Below are 18,117 nucleotides of genomic sequence, written 5' to 3'. Positions count from 1 at the left end.
ATTCAAAATTATTATTTCCAAAACTTTCAAGTATTTTCAGAAGGTCCCAATTTCCAGGTGGTGCTTAGGCAGGGAACCTGATAGCATGGCTTAAATTTTATGAAAATTAGTTTATATAACAGAATTCTGCAGAACTGTATTTTGACACAAGCATGACCATGTCTTTTTGGTTGCTTCCTTTGGTCATTTCAGCGGACGCAAGATCTCCCATTTTGTAACAGAAAGAAAAAACAAATGGCAGTTGCAGACAGGCTTGTAAGAACCAACAAAAAAAGTGCATCTCCTGTGGCTGACAGCAACAGATGAAATTTTTACTTCTGTTATTTTTGTGCCTCATAAAAAATTCTTTAAAAATAAAGATGTGCAGCTACGAAACTCCCAGCTGGTGGAATATACAAACAAGATATGGAAGAAGTTATACATTAACCAAAATGCAAAAAGAATAAAAGTATTCTAAAATTAATGACAAAAAATGGATACACAGCAGTAGTTACAATGCAAGTGTTGACAGTGCACATCAGCAGCATAAATATTTCAAATTAATTATTTAACTGAGGGACAATGACATTAGTTCCAACTTCGATGAAAGAAATTTTCACCAATTGCAAAATCCTCATGTATAAGGTTTTTGGACATCACAATATCAAGTCAGTTTCAATTCACTTTTGACAGTCATAAAATTTCTCTAAGAAGAAAATGGAGATTTTCTGTCAAGCATGAAGGAATAAAATGATAAGTATTTTATTTTTCAGAATGAAACAACAGAGGTGCAGGAAGAACACTAATCTGATAAGTAGTAGTAGGAAGGGTAATTGCTAAAGGTAGAGTATGACAAATATAACAAAACTAACAGACTTTTGGCTTAACAGAATTAAACTTTGAGGTTTCCTTAAGAATGCTGTACAGATTTTTCCTGTAGACAACACCAAATGGAACACTAAAAAAGCATTTCTACCCTTTCCAGTTTACATATGTAGCCCATGAATAAGAAAGAAGGTGAAAATTAATCAAGCCAACAACATGCATAAAATTAAAGAAGAGCATTCCTACCTATAATCAGATAATGGCTGAGTTGCTTACCCAGTCCCATTAGGTTGGGTGCTGTCTGACTTGCATCTATCGTGGCAACTTCTCCCAAACCATTCACTGCTATTCCATTCACCATATTCACTGCTAGAAAGGAAGGAATTATGAAAAAGTGTCATGTGGTTCACGAGTACTTTAAAGTAAAAGTATACAATCATTTCAAAATTGTAACACAAAAAACAAATGCAAATATGTTAGATTAAACACAAACAGCAATTTTTGAATATTGTCTCACTAGGATTGTGTTCCAAGACTGGCCACTATACAAACATGTGAAAACTATAACTTTCCAGTACTGAGAAAGGGAGGTGTTTGTTGGGGGAGGTGTTGGTGTTTGTTGGGGGGGGGGGGGGTGTTGGTGTTTGTTGGGGGGGGGGGGGGTGTTGGTGTTTGTTGGGGGAGGTGTTGGTGTTTGTTGGGGGAGGTGTTTGTTGGGGGAGGTGTTTGTTGGGGGAGGTGTTTGTTGGGGGAGGTGTTTGTTGGGGGAGGTGTTTGTTGGGGGAGGTGTTTGTTGGGGGAGGTGTTTGTTGGGGGAGGTGTTTGTTGGGGGAGGTGTTTGTTGGGGGAGGTGTTTGTTGGGGGAGGTGTTTGTTGGGGGAGGTGTTTGTTGGGGGAGGTGTTTGTTGGGGGAGGTGTTTGTTGGGGGAGGTGTTTGTTGGGGGAGGTGTTTGTTGGGGGAGGTGTTTGTTGGGGGAGGTGTTTGTTGGGGGAGGTGTTTGTTGGGGGAGGTGTTTGTTGGGGGAGGTGTTTGTTGGGGGAGGTGTTTGTTGGGGGAGGTGTTTGTTGGGGGAGGTGTTTGTTGGGGGAGGTGTTTGTTGGGGGAGGTGTTTGTTGGGGGAGGTGTTTGTTGGGGGAGGTGTTTGTTGGGGGAGGTGTTTGTTGGGGGAGGTGTTTGTTGGGGGAGGTGTTTGTTGGGGGAGGTGTTTGTGGGGGAGGAGCAAGCACAGTGTGGTGTGAAGATTATCAGATCAATTTTAATCAATATCTGTTGTATTACAACTCACATACGGAGTAAGGGAAAAATGACTGCCTATATGCCTCTCTCGTACCTTATTCTCGCAGTCTAGGGTCTTGTACAAGGGTTGTTTGAAAAGTCTGTGCAAAGTCCGAGAGATGGCACCACCGGTGCATATCTAGGTCATGTTTAGTTAGTAGCATCTTTAGAAGGAACACACACCAAGTTTCAGCCATATTGGTCTATTCTTTGTGTTTGGCATTCGTGTGAATCAAGGAAGTCGACCGATTGTCAAAAAATGGATGAAGAAGAATTTCGTGTGGTGATTAAACATTACTTTACGAAAGGCAAAATGCCTCAAGAGACTAAAGAGAAGCTTGATAAACATTACGGTGACTCTGCACCTTCAATTAGAACAGTTTATAAGTGGTTTCAAAATTTTCGGAGTGGCCATATGGGCACAGGGGATGCTGAACGTTCTGGATGCCCTGTGGAGATTACGACTCCAGAAATCATTGATAAAATACATGATATGGTGATGGATGACAGAAGAGTTAAGGTGCGTGAGATTGCTAGTGCTGTGGGCACCTCGATTGAAAATTGAATCGTATGAAGTGTTGCAAGGATTGTTTGCAGCTGTTCAGGAAGAATCCGCAGGACTAAGTGTTGTTTTGTCACTGTGGATGAAATGTGAGTACATTACTATACTCCTGAGACCAAAAAAAACAATCTAAGCAATGGGTTACCAAGGGAGAATCCCCACCTAAGAAGGTGAAGAGCAGTCCTTCAGCTGGTAAGATTAAGGTGACTGTCTTTTGGGATTCGCAAGGGATAATCCTCATCAACAATTAGACCATTTGGAAACCGAGCTGCAAGAAAAACGACGGCGATTGGACCCCAAAAAAGTGATTTTTCATCACGACAATGCACCAGCCCGCACCTCAGCAGTTGTGGTCGGAAAATTAATGGAAATAGGATTCCAACTCGTTTCACATCCCCCCCATTCACCAGACTTGCCTCCCTCGGACTACTATTTGTTCCCCAATTTGAAGAAATGGCTGGCGGGGCAAAGATTTTATTCAAATGAGGAGGTGATTGCAGCAACTAATAGCTATTTTGCAGACTTGGGCAATTTCTATTATTAGGAAGGGATCAACAAATTAGAACAGCGTTGGATGAAGTGTATAAGTCTAAAAGGAGACTGTCGAAAAATAAGTTTTCCCCCTAACACATAAGTAGTTTTTATTTTTGTACGGACTTTTCAAATGCCCGTCATATGTTATTTCCTTTACAGGCGTAACATTTTCTACACACACACACACACACACACACACACACACACACACACACACACACACACACACACACACACACACTTCCATTCATCTTCCCCACTACTGATTTGACATGTCCATCAAATTTTACATTTCTTAGTACTATCTGTAAATATTTAAACAGTGTGACATGCTATAGGTGCTCATTACTAATTTCATAATCACAGACTGTTAGGTTCATTCTCTGAATCGAGCACTGCATTTTGTCGTATAATCATTTTGTATGTCCAGGAGCACCAAAATGAAGTTCATTCAACAATTCTCCGACAAACTGAGCTATCCGGCCATGACTCCAACCTTCCCTAATAGCCTCTACTCTACTTTCCAAACTCTCCCACATACTTAGCAGGACTAACGGTCTTTGAAGAAAAGATAACATGAGCATTAGCCTGGCAAAACAACAGTGATAAAATAATGTGTACACAATTTCACCAGTGCATACTGCAGTGCTCATGTTTGTATATCAATATGAATATGGTCTTTGCCTTATTGGATTCTTCTCAGAAATACAGTGTGGAATATCGCATGCCCTCTAATCTAGTGTGATCTGACGCAAAACAGTTACAGCATATTTTTACTACTGCACTAAATTCACCCCAACAGAAACCAAAAACTTTGATTTATTCACTGTTACCATTCTTTAACGTACTGTATGATTGGAAACATTCTTGGATTGTGGGACATGTTATCCACGAATGCCTGGATTATGTAACACTATTTTTAGAGAATTTCGAAAATACTGCTTGTTTTGGAACCATCCCACCTCATAACCAACAGCTTCTGGTCACTTCATTGACCTACCCTAAATCACTTTCATTACGAATCCTTAACTATTCAATTGACATTAATCAAATACGAATAAGTTAAAAAATATGACATACCTCAGAAAAGACATTCTGAAGCACAAAAAAGGAAGAATAAGCATTTTTAATTCTACATAAACAAAACTAGCATACTTTCAGACAACCAAAAAGAGGAAAAAACATATCATAGAATGATATAACTAAATCTATAAAAATGAATTTCAATTATGGCAGCAGCTAGAGAAACCCTTTCAGATGTTTACAGCATGGTTAAAACTCAAAAAATTTTCTTCAGGCCAGCATTACTTACCCTGACGTGCTCCCTGTGCATCGATCTGGCTCCAGTACGTTTCACTTGGAGAGGTATGATTGACACCAGGTGGAGGTTGTGCTGCTTGTCCCGTGTAACGGAAATAAGGGTTCTTTAAGTCCAGTGTATTAGATGACCTTGTACCTGTGCCTTCCACACATAGCTCAATTGTTACATCATAACTCTGCCTGTCAAAGAGATTAGAAACTCATCAGCTAATTCTTATCTTTAAAAAGAAGTTTTCTATAGTCTATATGATGGAATCATTATTAAAATATTTACATTAAAGGAGACAAAATACTCAGGAGTGGGATTTTTCCACTTTTAGATGTTTCTATCAACAATAGTTACTTTTTAAGCTTTTATGTTCCTTCTTTGGGCGGGAGAGAGGGTGGGGGGGGAGAGGGGGGAGGGAGAGGGAGGGGGGTGGGGAGAGGGAGAGGGTGGGAGGGAGGGAGGGAGAGGGTGGGAGGGAGAGGGAGAGGGAGAGGGTGGGAGGGAGGGAGGGAGGGAGGGAGGGAGAGGGAGAGGGAGAGGGTGGGAGGGAGGGAGGGAGGGAGGGAGGGAGAGGGAGAGGGAGAGGGAGAGGGTGGGAGGGAGGGAGGGAGGGAGAGGGAGAGGGAGAGGGTGGGAGGGAGAGGGAGAGGGAGAGGGTGGGAGGGAGGGAGGGAGAGGGAGAGGGTGGGAGGGAGGGAGGGAGAGGGTGAGAGGGTGGGAGGGAGGGAGAGGGTGGGAGGGAGGGAGGGGGAGAGGGAGAGGGTGAGAGGGTGGGAGGGAGGGAGAGGGAGAGAGGGTGGGAGGGAGGGAGGGGGAGAGGGAGAGGGTGAGAGGGTGGGAGGGAGGGAGGGGGAGAGGGAGAGGGTGAGAGGGTGGGAGGGAGGGAGGGGGAGAGGGAGAGGGTGAGAGGGTGGGTGGGAGGGAGGGGGAGAGGGAGAGGGTGAGAGGGAGGGAGGGAGAGGGAGAGGGTGAGAGGGTGGGAGGGAGAGGGAGAGGGTGGGAGGGAGGGAGGGAGAGGGAGAGGGTGAGAGGGTGGGAGGGAGGGAGGGAGAGGGAGAGGGTGAGAGGGAGGGAGGGAGGGAGGGAGAGGGAGGGAGGGAGGGAGGGAGAGGGAGAGGGTGGGAGGGAGGGAGGGAGGGAGGGAGAGGGAGAGGGTGGGAGGGAGGGAGGGAGGGAGGGAGAGGGAGAGGGTGGGAGGGAGGGAGGGAGAGGGAGAGGGTGGGAGGGAGGGAGGGAGGGAGGGAGGGAGGGAGGGAGAGGGAGAGGGTGGGAGGGAGGGAGGGAGGGAGGGAGGGAGGGAGGGAGAGGGAGAGGGTGGGAGGGAGGGAGGGAGGGAGGGAGGGAGGGAGAGGGAGAGGGTGAGAGGGTGGGAGGGAGGGAGGGGGAGGGAGAGGGTGAGAGGGTGGGAGGGAGGGAGGGAGAGGGTGAGAGGGTGGGAGGGAGGGAGGGAGGGAGAGGGAGAGGGTGGGAGGGAGGGAGAGGGAGAGGGTGGGAGGGAGGGAGAGGGAGAGGGTGGGAGGGAGGGAGAGGGAGAGGGTGGGAGGGAGGGAGGGAGAGGGAGAGGGGGGAGGGAGAGGGAGAGGGGGGGAGGGAGAGGGAGAGGGGGGAGGGAGAGGGAGAGGGGGGGAGGGGGAGGGAGAGAGAGGGGGAGAGGTTGGGGGGGGAGAGGTTGGGGGGAGGAGGGAGAGGTTGGGGGGAGGAGGGAGAGGTTGGGGGGAGGAGGGAGAGGTTGGGGGGAGGAGGGAGAGGTTGGGGGGAGGAGGGAGAGGTTGGCGGGAGGAGGGAGAGGTTGGCGGGAGGAGGGAGAGGTTGGCGGGAGGAGGGAGAGGTTGGCGGGGGGAGGGAGAGGTTGGCGGGGGGAGGGAGAGGTTGGCGGGGGGAGGGAGAGGTTGGCGGGGGGAGGGAGAGGTTGGCGGGGGGAGGGAGAGGTTGGCGGGGGGAGGGAGAGGTTGGCGGGGGGAGGGAGAGGTTGGCGGGGGGAGGGAGAGGTTGGCGGGGGGAGAGGGTGGGGTGAAGAGGGTGGGGTGAAGAGGGTGGGGTGAAGAGGGTGGGGGGAAGAGGGAGGGGGAAGAGGGAGGGGGAAGAGGGAGGGGGAAGAGGGAGGGTGGAGAGGGTGGGGGGTGAGGGAGGGGGGTGAGGGAGGGGGGAGAGGGAGGGGGAGAGGGAGGGGGGAGAGGGAGGGGGGTGAGGGAGGGGGGAGAGGGAGGGGGGAGAGGGAGGGGGGAGAGGGAGGGGGGAGAGGGAGGGGGGAGAGGGAGGGGGGAGAGGGAGGGGGGAGAGGGAGGGGGGAGAGGGAGGGGGGAGAGGGAGGGGGGAGAGGGAGGGGGGAGAGGGAGGGGGGAGAGGGAGGGGGGAGAGGGAGGGGGGAGAGGGAGGGGGGAGAGGGAGGGGGGAGAGGGAGGGGGGAGAGGGAGGGGGGAGAGGGAGGGGGGAGAGGGAGGGGGGAGAGGGAGGGAGAAGCAGTCATCAGGGATAATGGTGGGCCAACACCATATGGAATTCCAGCATTACCGACGGAGAGCACCAAGAACTTATTTTCAGCCACGTGTCCGGATACTTTTGATCACATCGTGTACATACTGAGAGGTCAATATCAGAATTCCCAGACTCTGAACAGGGATCAACAGAAGGTTTACAAACTTACACTACACATTGCCCAAACTGTCCATTTCTGGACCAAGAATAAGGGAAAATACAGCCGCATTCCTTTTTTGAACAATATCCTGAACATGGGTTTTCTATGTCAGCGTACCATCTATAATGAACACCTAGGAATTTGGACTGTTGAGACTTGCTAATCATATACCCATTTTGTGTAATCAAAATGTCAGAACTGTATGTTAGAAACTGTAGAACTAAGTCTCATTGTTATTTAGCATCAATTTACTTTCTACAAGCAATGACCTTATGTCTTTAACTGCATTATTTGACAGATTACCTATATTGCACTTAACTAGTGTCATTAGCAAACCGAATCATTTTAGAATCACTGCTATCTGTCAATCACAAAGTAAATACAACTGAACGGTATTAAAACTAAAATGACTTTTGCTGCTTTTAAAAGCTTAAGATAGATCCTTGCTACAATGGTTAAATTATATCATACAAATGTGCCTTAGTTTCAGACAAGGTATTTTATGTTGCCTCATAACTTTTCAATCACTATAATCACTGGACCGTGGTGAGAAGAAATAATTACTGGACCATGGTGGGAATAAGAGTGGATATAATGCAAATGGTTACACATTTTAATTTTTATGGGGCAGGCAATAATGCATATATAAAGTAGGTCAGTAATTATTCTTCCATATAGTAGCCAGTACAATGCAGTTGGAAAGAAAACAGGGAAACTCCTTTCACAATACATGACCAAGGAGGTAAGGGTTGCCGAGGTCACATTTTACTAACAGCCAACCCTCCAAAGTCAATTTTCCACAGAGCAACAAGAGGACTTCACACTTGTGGAGAGATAAATATCTAATGTGTAGCCCAGCTGACAATGGAAATGTCACAGCCATTCTTCGAGCTGCAGATTATCTCAGCAAAGCAGCACTTGTGTTGGATGATTATACATGCAGATGAGCAGAATGTGATCCTGTTCTGTCGTTTATCAGGAAATGGCAGACCTGTTTGTTTTTAAACTACTTCATGATGCCATTAAGAATATTAGGGTGTGATCTCATAGACCTACCACGCTGTAAAGCTTGCCTAAAATTCCTAAATGAGACGTTGCCCTGAGACCCATTATTAGTGCTGTTGGTTTTCCCCACCTACAAATTAGCCTAATATCTTGTTACATCAAGGTGCCCATAATGGTTGTGAACATGTGATGTTCACATTGAAAACTATGATTTTTGTCAAGATAAAACTAAATCAGTTTAGCTCAATAATATTGAGGGCTAACTGTGTAGTGTTGGCAGAAGAGCCAACACTGTTTTTCTAGAGGAGGCCGAAATGCACGCGTTTAATTACACGCTGACTGGCGTGAGGTCTGGAACAGGACAATATCTTGAGAATTGCAAATATAGTACGTAGTTGATATAATACTTAACTTTAATCCACAATTGTAGAACATCTCTCGTTACGGTACATGCTTCATAATATTAATTATCAATTGAATACGGCGCCTTGCTAGGTCGTAGCAAATGTAGCTGAAGGCTATGCTAACTATCGTCTCGGCAAATGAGAGCGTATTTGTCAGTGAACCATTGCTATGAACGTCGGCTGTACAACTGGGGCGAGTGCTAGTAAGCCTCTCTAGACCTGCCGTGTGGTGGCGCTCGGTCTGCTATCACTGACAGTGGCGACACGCGGGTCCGACGTATACTAATGGACCGTGGCCGATTTAAAGGCTACCACCTAGCAAGTGTGGTGTCTGGCAGTGACACCACAAACTGGATGTAGTTTCTGTTAACAAACAGCTCTGTGGCAGGTACGTTACCAGACTGCTTTCCTCCTGGAGACTGAAGCTGTTTTGTCACCATCTAATTTTTGCTATGCAGAAAATTTTATGAAATGACAGATGGAATGGCCTTGGGTCCTCCACTATTTCCAGCCATGGTTAACAACTTCTTTATGGAGCATTTTGGAGAGCAGTTGTAAATAAGTCGACACAAGAAGCTACTGTGTCTTACAAAAACCACTTGTATTCTTGGATTTTTGAAGATTATAATAGTTTGCACAATGCAAATAAATGGTAAAGATGGAATACCAGAGATCTTAAATGGTGTTTTTCCCGAGTCTCTAGGTTTAAATTCAAATTTGACTAATGACCCTTTTTTGTAATTTTAATATGCTGATACTTGCTTCATATTTTGGATTTCCCCAAAATATCATCCCATATTCAGTATGTGAATGAAAGTAGGCACAATATACACTCTTTAGTGTTTTTTCATTACAGTAGGATTTTGTTAAGCAAAGAAGATAGCAGTTCTTGCTGAATTTTGCAACAAGACATTTCATTTTCACATTCTATTTTATTGTGCTTTGTAATCCTAGGAATTTGGTTTCTGTACTGTTGCCAACTGGCTCATGATTGATGGAGACAAATGGAATGTACATATTACTGTTTAGAGCACTGAAATTTTAGCCAGATAGTTTCCTTTGTTCTAAGCTGACTATTCTGTGCTCAGTTGCAGAGTCATTTTGTGGTCATGTTTACTGATTGCTTTAACTCTTCCTTACTACTTCTTTTAGTAGAATTTTGGTATCATCTACAAGTGTGATAGTTTTATAAATGTCCATATTTATGTCACCCCACACATTTTCAATGCATCTGGGAAAATGCCTGCTTAGAGCAAACAGTCACATCAGTGCAAGTGCTTCAAATAAGATAGAGCACTCTTTGTTAAGATCGGTACAGACAAATCACCAATACATGCGGAGTTGGAGTTTTTCTAATCCTTCTAATACATCTGTTACTTCATCTTGCATGGCAGTGCTGATGCACATTGACCTATTACATGTGGTTATTTTGGGTTTGTTACTTTATTTTCTTGTGACAATGTTACATTTTTACACAATGCTCTCTTTTCACCAGTGGCTTTTCATAACACCCCATATATCCTAACTGTTTGTTGACTTTTATATGTATTTACCATTACATATTATTTTTGCTACTCTCATTACTTTTCTTAGTATTTTTAATATTTTTTATAATATGTTTAATTCACATGAGGAAGTAATCATGTTACACAGTATAGCACAATTACGACTTTTCTTTCCTCTCAGCTGAGCTGTATACTAGCCAGAAGCAGTACTTCAACCAGAGTTTTTAAACATTGCAAAGATATTCACTGAGGCATTTACATTCCAACAGGTTTCGCTATCACAAACCACCAACATCTAGCAGCATAATGACATTCAATGGTTCTTGATAAAGATGATGGAAATTGTATAAAGCTCTGGTGATTTATTTTCCTTTCTTTCTAATGTGATGTGGCAAGACTTATGACACCATTTTATACAAGGATGTTATCATGAGAAACTTTGTTCCCATGCTAAAAATTATAAATTTATAACATTTCGATTTTAGCTCTAAAACTGTTACTGCTTTAAATAGCATGATCTGGTTTCTTTTACATTTTACACTTGTCTGTCATGAATCAACTGATTGTCAATACTCCAATACTGACACCAAGGGCATGTTTACACGAAATAGCTAATGATGAATTCAAATGGAACATTAAATCTGCCAAAGTGGAGGTGAAAATGAAAGGAGGTACAAAGGGGGAAACAAAAGCAAAATAAAAAAAACCTGTCCTAAAAATATAAATCTGGAATGTTCCTTTGTTCAGTTGTCTACAGACTTTCACTTCTGAAAATGTACATAGGCAAAAGTCCAATATTCAAATTAAATTATAACAGAGTAGTTTTAAGCATTTTTTTAAATTTACCTTTGATTGGCTAAAAGCAAAACTCGTCCAGTAAGCAGCTGTCCAGCTTTCACAAAAATTGGTGTCTCCAAGAGACATCTAACCTGATACCAATGTGTGAGAGGCTCTGATGGAGCTGTCGAGAGCCATATTGTTGAATTTTTGCCAATAAATGCAACATCAAACCAGAACGCTAATCCATGAACTGTTCCAGATTCCAACAGGTGAAACTGCAGAGGAATTTCTGTAAGATGAAAATGAATTAATGTGTTTTAATAAACATGTGATCTTAAAAGCTGGAGCTCAAATGTGTGCAATTCTCATAACACAAAAATGTGTACTAGACATAGTGCATAATTACCAAGAATAGCAATTTCCCACCATATTTATCAGTTTATGGATTGAGTATCTTCAATTTGGAACGCGATTACACCATTATTCTACTGCAAACACAAAATTCTTCCCCAGAGTAAACACTTTGACGTCACTATCAACCGTAAAGTAAAATACTCTTTCAGACAATCACAAACGGCTTTGCTATTGTTTGAAATTCCAGTCCAATATTTGTAAGTATTATAAAGTAACAACTATGATTGTCCACACAGATGTCACATTAGGCAAAGTACTCTATTTGTGTTTAAATAAAACAATTCATTCAGCAGTTTTCTTTACTTACCTATTCGATGGAGATCTGTTTCACTCGCCTGCTGAAAATCCACAGTATGCCTGACAGACTTTGCCATACAAACACGGACATCAAATGTGTCCACTATGGGTTGCCGGAAATACTCTTTCATTGCAGCATGCCTTAAACTGCTTAAGTCCACTCCATGGAAACACTGCTGATACCTGGGGGAAAAAAAAGCCACAGTCAACTCTCTAGAAGTTTACCACCTGATTAGTATAATTTTAGGACAGATTTGTGTAATAACAGCACTACATAAATACATGCTTTAATAATGAGGAACTGATTTAAAAATTACATGTAGCATAACTTTATTACATACATGTCATCATCTCCAGGCTGTTCTCTCTTTCCTTTCGTTGTACATACCAGTAGATAACACTTCCCTCAAAACCTGTAGGGGTTACTAGTTAGTGTACTTTTCATGCAAAGGGAGGTGTCCTTTTTGTAACTCTGTGCTAACATTTGGTTTAGAAGCTGACAGAAAAATAAGAGAAAGAAGAACACTGTTTTCTGTAACTGACCCCCCGGTATTTACTGAAAGATTGGAAATAATTGCCTACCAAAACTGATAGGCATCTGTTCAATTTTTTTTCATTTGAATGCTTCTGGATGTCTTACTTTTTACTTAGAACTAAACGTTAGCACATACCCAGGATCTGATCTAATGGGTAGAGGGGATTAAGACTAGATTTTGCATGACCTTGTCAAAAAATAGTCACTCTGTATACAAATATTTCAATTTCCTTGTGATACAATGCAAAGTTTTCACTTAAATATATGTTGACTTGCAAGAAGATGCTAAAATAATGAATGACAGCAACACACACACACACACACACACACACACACACACACACACACACACATAGACAGAGAGAGAGAGAGAGAGAGAGAGAGAGAGAGAGAGAGAGAGAATTGTCCACTGATCTAGATTTCTTTGAAATGAACTGAGTGAGGTGACGCAGTGGTTAGCACACTGGACTCTCACTCAGGATGACGACAGTTCAAACTCACGCCTGACAGCCTAATTTAGGTTTTCTGTGATTTCCCTAAATTGCTTCAGGTAAATGCCAGGATGGTTCCTGTACAAGAACACGGCCGACGTCCTTCCCCACCGTTGATCAATCCAATGTGGCCTATGACCTCACTGGTCCCCTACCCTGAATCAACCAACCAACCTGAAAACCACAGAGAAACCTGAAGTTTCCACTTAATTTTCCTGTTTGGTGTTTTTACTCCTTCCTTGTGTAATTATACAACATGTAACCACAATCCTCTGCACTTTATATTTATTTGTACTTAACTTCGTAGGAAATGTTTTGTACACATAATTAAAAAGATTATCTCAACTGAAGCCATGAACTGACATGCAGCAGCAACATCCAGCCTGCCAGAATACAAGCACGTCACTTGCCACTGTACAGTGATATAACTGGTTTCCTGTAGATGCCAACACTTATTTCAAAATGGTGATCATGCACTCACAATTTGTAACTTAGTGACGAAGATTGTACGGCTTCTTATTGTGGCTGTACCATCTACATATTTAATGACACAATATGTGAAGTACATCAAATCGATTCAGGTATGGAAATGTCGTCATATTTTGCTTAAAGTTATTTCCAATTCTATATGTGTAATTTGGAACAGTGCAAACAGTAGTCACTGTCGAAATGCAGAAATGGAGGTGGGAGGGGAGAGGGAGGAGGAAGAAGAGCAAAGTCATCTTCAAAATTAAGCTGCTGTTCATCTCAAATTCACTTTCCTTATAAACAGTACTTTGCTATCTTACAATTTTTTTTTTTTTTTTGTTTCTTTCATCAAACTAAACTATTCATACTTTTTTACATGATCATCTCTGACTGAAAAAGTGTGTGTACTCACCAAAAATTTGCTTTGTTAAACTGCTCCATGTAAAGATTGTCATCAGTAAAGGGGGCTATATGTAGATCCCCCCTGGTTGGGAACATTTTACCTAAATTAAAAACCAAACGATCTTTATCAGAATTTATACATATCACAATACATGTCTACTACAATATCTAAAAACTGTAAAATCCTGCGAACTAAATGACTGACAAAATAAAAATGTAACATCATCCCTCTTTATAATACCAACTGATTCTTTTACAAAGAATTCTTTTGTGTCACATATTGAAATTATCTTTTCTTTTCATTTTGTCCATTAAGCAAGCTAATTCTGTAAAAACTGTACGGGGATAGTTATTACTGATTTTAGTACTAATATCAACTTAATCAAACAATATACGAAGGACAGGAATCCTTTTTACACTTGTTAAGGTAAAATACACTACAGTGAATGATAAAAGCAACATACTAATTTTTACAGTAGCAATTACCTATATTCACATTTACTTATTCATCGCTGCGAGATAGCATCATTCCCTTCACATTCCAGCTACCCAGCTATACAGGGTGGTCCATTGATCGTGACTGGGCCAAATAGCTCACGAAATAAGCGTCAAACGAAAAAACTACAAAGAATGAAACTTGTCTAGCTTGAATGGAGAAACCAGATGACACTACGGTTGGCCCGCTAGATGGCACTGCCATAGGTCAAACGGATATCAGCTGTGTTTTTTTAAATAGGAATCAACATTTTTTATTACATATTCATGTAGTACATAAAGAAGTATGAATGTTTTAGTTGGACTATTTTTTTCACTTTGTGATATATGGCACTGTAATAGTCACAAACATATGGCTCATAATTTTAGGCGAACAGTTGTAACAGGTAGGTTTTTTTAATTCGAATACAGAACGTAGGTACGTTTGAATATTTTATTTCGGTTGTTCCAATGTGATAAATGTGCCTTTGTGAACTTATTTCTGAGATCGCATGCTGTTGCAGCGTGATTACCTGCAAATACCACATTAATGCAATAAATGCTCAAAATGAGGTCTGTCAACCTCAATGCATTTGGCAATACGTGTAACGACATTCCTCTCAACAACGAGTAGTTAACCTTCCGTAATATTCGCACATGCATTGTCAATGCGCTGACGCATGTTTTCAGGCATTGTCCGTGGATCACAATAGCAAATATCCTTCAACTTTCCCCACAAAAAGAAATCCGGGGACATCATATCTGGTGAACATGCCAATTGGGCATTTTGATCACAATAGCTATACATCAACACGATATCTACCTTTTCCGCAATTGGTAAACGGTCCATTTTAACACGGGTAATGTATCAGGAAGCAAATCCCGTCTGCACTGACAGAATGTTACGTGATACCACATACTTATACATTTGTGACTATTACAGCGCCATCTATCACAAAGCAAAAAAAAAGTGGTCTAACTGAAACATTCATATTTCTTTACATACTACACAAATATGTAATAAAAAATGGGGGATCCTATTTTAAAAAATAGCAGTTGATATCCGTTTGACCTATGGCAGTGCCATCTAGCGGACCAACCATAGTGCCATCTGGTTTCCCCCTTCAAGCTAGACAAGTTTCGTTCTTTGTAGTTTTCCATTTGACACACACACACACACACACACACACACACACACACACACTGATTAAACTTATCAGCCAAGAATCTTTTAATTAAACAATGGAAGGAATAAAGGTAACCACTCATTGTAGGTGAGACACTGAGTAACCCAAGATTGAACTTTCAGTTAAGCTTTCAGACAACAAACACTTGAGTTTATCCTTGTGCAGGTAGGCGAAGTTGCGTAGGAGAGGTGTTGAAATAGGATGTGTGGGAGAAAGTGGGAGAACAGTATAGACTGGAGGAAGAGGGATATCACATAAACAAGGGTGTTGATTAAATGGCTAGATGGTCAGTGAATTGTTACCCTCACTCCATCCATTGTGTTTCACCCATACCTTTGACTATTACACTGACTAATTCTCAAATTATGCATTCAGAACAGCATTTGTCATGACTCTCAACATAATAATTTAATGGCAATGACATTTAAACTATTATGACAGTTAGATACCCGAGTAATCAAATCCCAGAAATATTCTTGAGTACACAAACACTTTTCCTTATAATGTAAGATATGTTAATTGTTTAACCCCCTCACTGCTACAGATGTGCTACTGCTGATTATCTGAGCTGGCCTTATTATGGCTCTGTGCTGAATGCTTTGGATGTAGTTTATGTGGTAAATGCTTTAGAATCTGCACATACACTCCGTACACTTCCTCTGTGCTCTAGGTGCATTTTAGCACAATAAATCATTCACAACTGATTCATAAGGGAAATCAAGTGCTTGTTGGAGCACTCTTTTGATGTAACTGAAAACATTTTGAACCTGATAATAAAATCACCTGATAAAGAGATGAATCTGTACAACTTTTTACTAACTGATGTTATGTTGTGTATTTACTTTTAGTTCAAAATAGATGTCATTGCCTATGAAGAACCAGGTCCATCTATTGCCGGCACACTACTACATCTGGAGAGATGCTTAAAACACTGAATCTTTAAGGTTTTGAATTGTTTACATGAGTGCAGTTTGTGTTATAAATCCTTTTGTAAGTTCCACAACAACTTCTGCAATCAATTACCACGATCCCAGTTACATCTATCTACATTACTCGGCAATACTTCTTGAATATCACAAGTGAAAGAATTTGTACAATTTTCATTTTACTGACAATATATGCTGTGTAATTACATTGTGTACAAAAAAATCTAAAACATTAAGTCTGTTTCTTGTCAGCATACTTCCTCATTTGGATACAGACTCCAAAGTGAGGCAACAGTTGTTTGGATACTTTTTACAATAATTAGTATGTATTTTCAATCCCTCCTTATGTCAGACAAGTTTCAAGATCAAATAATCAGGGTATTCAAATGCAATTCTTTTAGCCATATTAGAATAGTTTTATAACATTGTAAAGTGACACAAAGTGATTAATATATATAGCTCTTATTCAAGTGGTATACGACTCTTGCGCATATACGTCACAAACAGGTCAGGAACTTTTAAGCATTTGAATACTTGTTTCAATGTACAGTATGTATTTCAATGATGTTTTACAACCCTAGGTAAATTTCAGTGTCAAAAATAATGGTAACTGAATACATTTTTCTACATTACATGGAAATAATTTTAGTGAATTGTTAACAAGTGTAGCTATAATACTTTTGTTTTACTCGCACAATGTATGTAGTGTAATTACTAGGGGGACAAAAAATTTACAATCTGAGATAAATGTGAATGTAGACGTGAATCTGCCTCAAAGTGCAGAAATGGGAAGTTGCCCTCTAAGTGCTGTTTTATAGCAAATTGTATCTAGATGAACTATTTTATCAGAGAGAGTGTGAAACAGCTTTATTTTCTGTGAAAACATGTCCAGTTTTTGGTTACTGGTATTGTATATTGTCTAAAGAAGCCCAGTTTCTAATTACAATATGCATAAGAACAAGTTTGCAAAATAAAAAGTTTACCAACATGACATACCATTTATAGGCTATGTACCTCGTCAGTTCTATCTGTAGTGTTAAGTATGGGTCGCACCAATATAAATGCCCACAAAACATCACCATCAATATTGGTACTTGGCAGATTTTTATAATTAGCAAATTTGAAGGGAAAAGAAAAATAATGTCATGAAACACCTTAAATCAGCAGTGTGAAAAATGGTGCTGCTTCTCAACACAATCATTTGTCAAAAGCTTAAATATAGCCACAAGAAGAAAAGACGTGAAGATCATTTTAAAAACAACCTAACTTAAGTTTTCCAAAAGCAAACACTCCACTCACAAAGATCCCCAGTAACTACTTCCCTTTTCTTAACAGCGAATTTCAAAGTACTATGTTACAGTATGCGCCTTCAGGCACATAATGTGGCAACCTTTTGAACTTCCACTTCTCATCATTTATAAACAAAAAATCAGATACAAATTTGGTCATGAAAGAAAGATGCAAATTTGGCCAAAAAGGAAAACTGCAAAATTGGGCAAAAAAGAAAGATGCATATTTGAAAAAGATAGATGCAAATTTTGCTACAAACATATGCAAATTTTCAGGTACCTGAGAATTATATTATGTAGAGAATATAGAATGAAGCATCTAACACCATGTCTGTCTGCCAGTGAACTACATCTGAAAGAACTACGAAAACTTCTTACACTGATTTTATTGTTTCCATTTTTCTTTCTGATGAAGGTTTTGAACCCCCCCCCCCCCCCCCCCCCACCTAAAGAATTTATTCAAAAGTCCAGATGATAGTTAAGTTTCTATATGCGCTAAGTCTCTAAATAGATTGCAAAACATAATGTTACTCTGCAAGTTTCCATTTGTATCTGGTTTCCTGGTCTATTTTCTTTTATGGAAAACAAGCATCTGTGAATTAGCGTATTTTTCTTTGAATGTTTACCCACAGTAACATTCGGAAATGCCTTCCTTAAGGGGATACTCATTGTCAGAGCACCTCCCTCTACCAGCTTTTCTTTGTTCTGTTGCATGTTGTTTTACAGTTTACCTAAGAAATGAGAGAGAAAACTCAGTGTGCCATTTTTCACCCTGTAATAAACCCATGGAGAGCATGAGCATTTAAAATGCACAAATACA

At 41.3% G+C, this 18,117-nt stretch overlaps 1 protein-coding gene across 4 annotated transcripts in view; it reads right to left on the bottom strand.

Moving 5' to 3' along the window:
* Positions 1–18,117, bottom strand: part of LOC124555060 (probable histone-arginine methyltransferase CARMER) — a 103,386-nt gene that overhangs the window by 50,747 nt on the left and 34,522 nt on the right. The window contains exons 6-10 of one of the 4 annotated variants that reach the window (XM_047128835.1): positions 13,432–13,522; positions 11,536–11,708; positions 10,881–11,103; positions 4,489–4,676; positions 1,051–1,173 (exon numbers count right to left, since the gene is read on the bottom strand). In XM_047128835.1, coding sequence (XP_046984791.1) covers positions 1,051–1,173; positions 4,489–4,676; positions 10,881–11,103; positions 11,536–11,708; positions 13,432–13,522 — 798 coding nt within the window. The remainder of the gene's footprint in view (positions 1–1,050; positions 1,174–4,488; positions 4,677–10,880; positions 11,104–11,535; positions 11,709–13,431; positions 13,523–18,117) is intronic. The other 3 variants (XM_047128837.1, XM_047128836.1, XM_047128838.1) reach the window with 3 other exon arrangements.

Source organism: Schistocerca americana, chromosome X, assembly GCF_021461395.2.
Source record: "Schistocerca americana isolate TAMUIC-IGC-003095 chromosome X, iqSchAmer2.1, whole genome shotgun sequence".
Lineage (NCBI taxonomy): Eukaryota > Metazoa > Arthropoda > Insecta > Orthoptera > Acrididae > Schistocerca > Schistocerca americana.
This window is presented reverse-complemented; position numbering and strand designations above follow the sequence as displayed.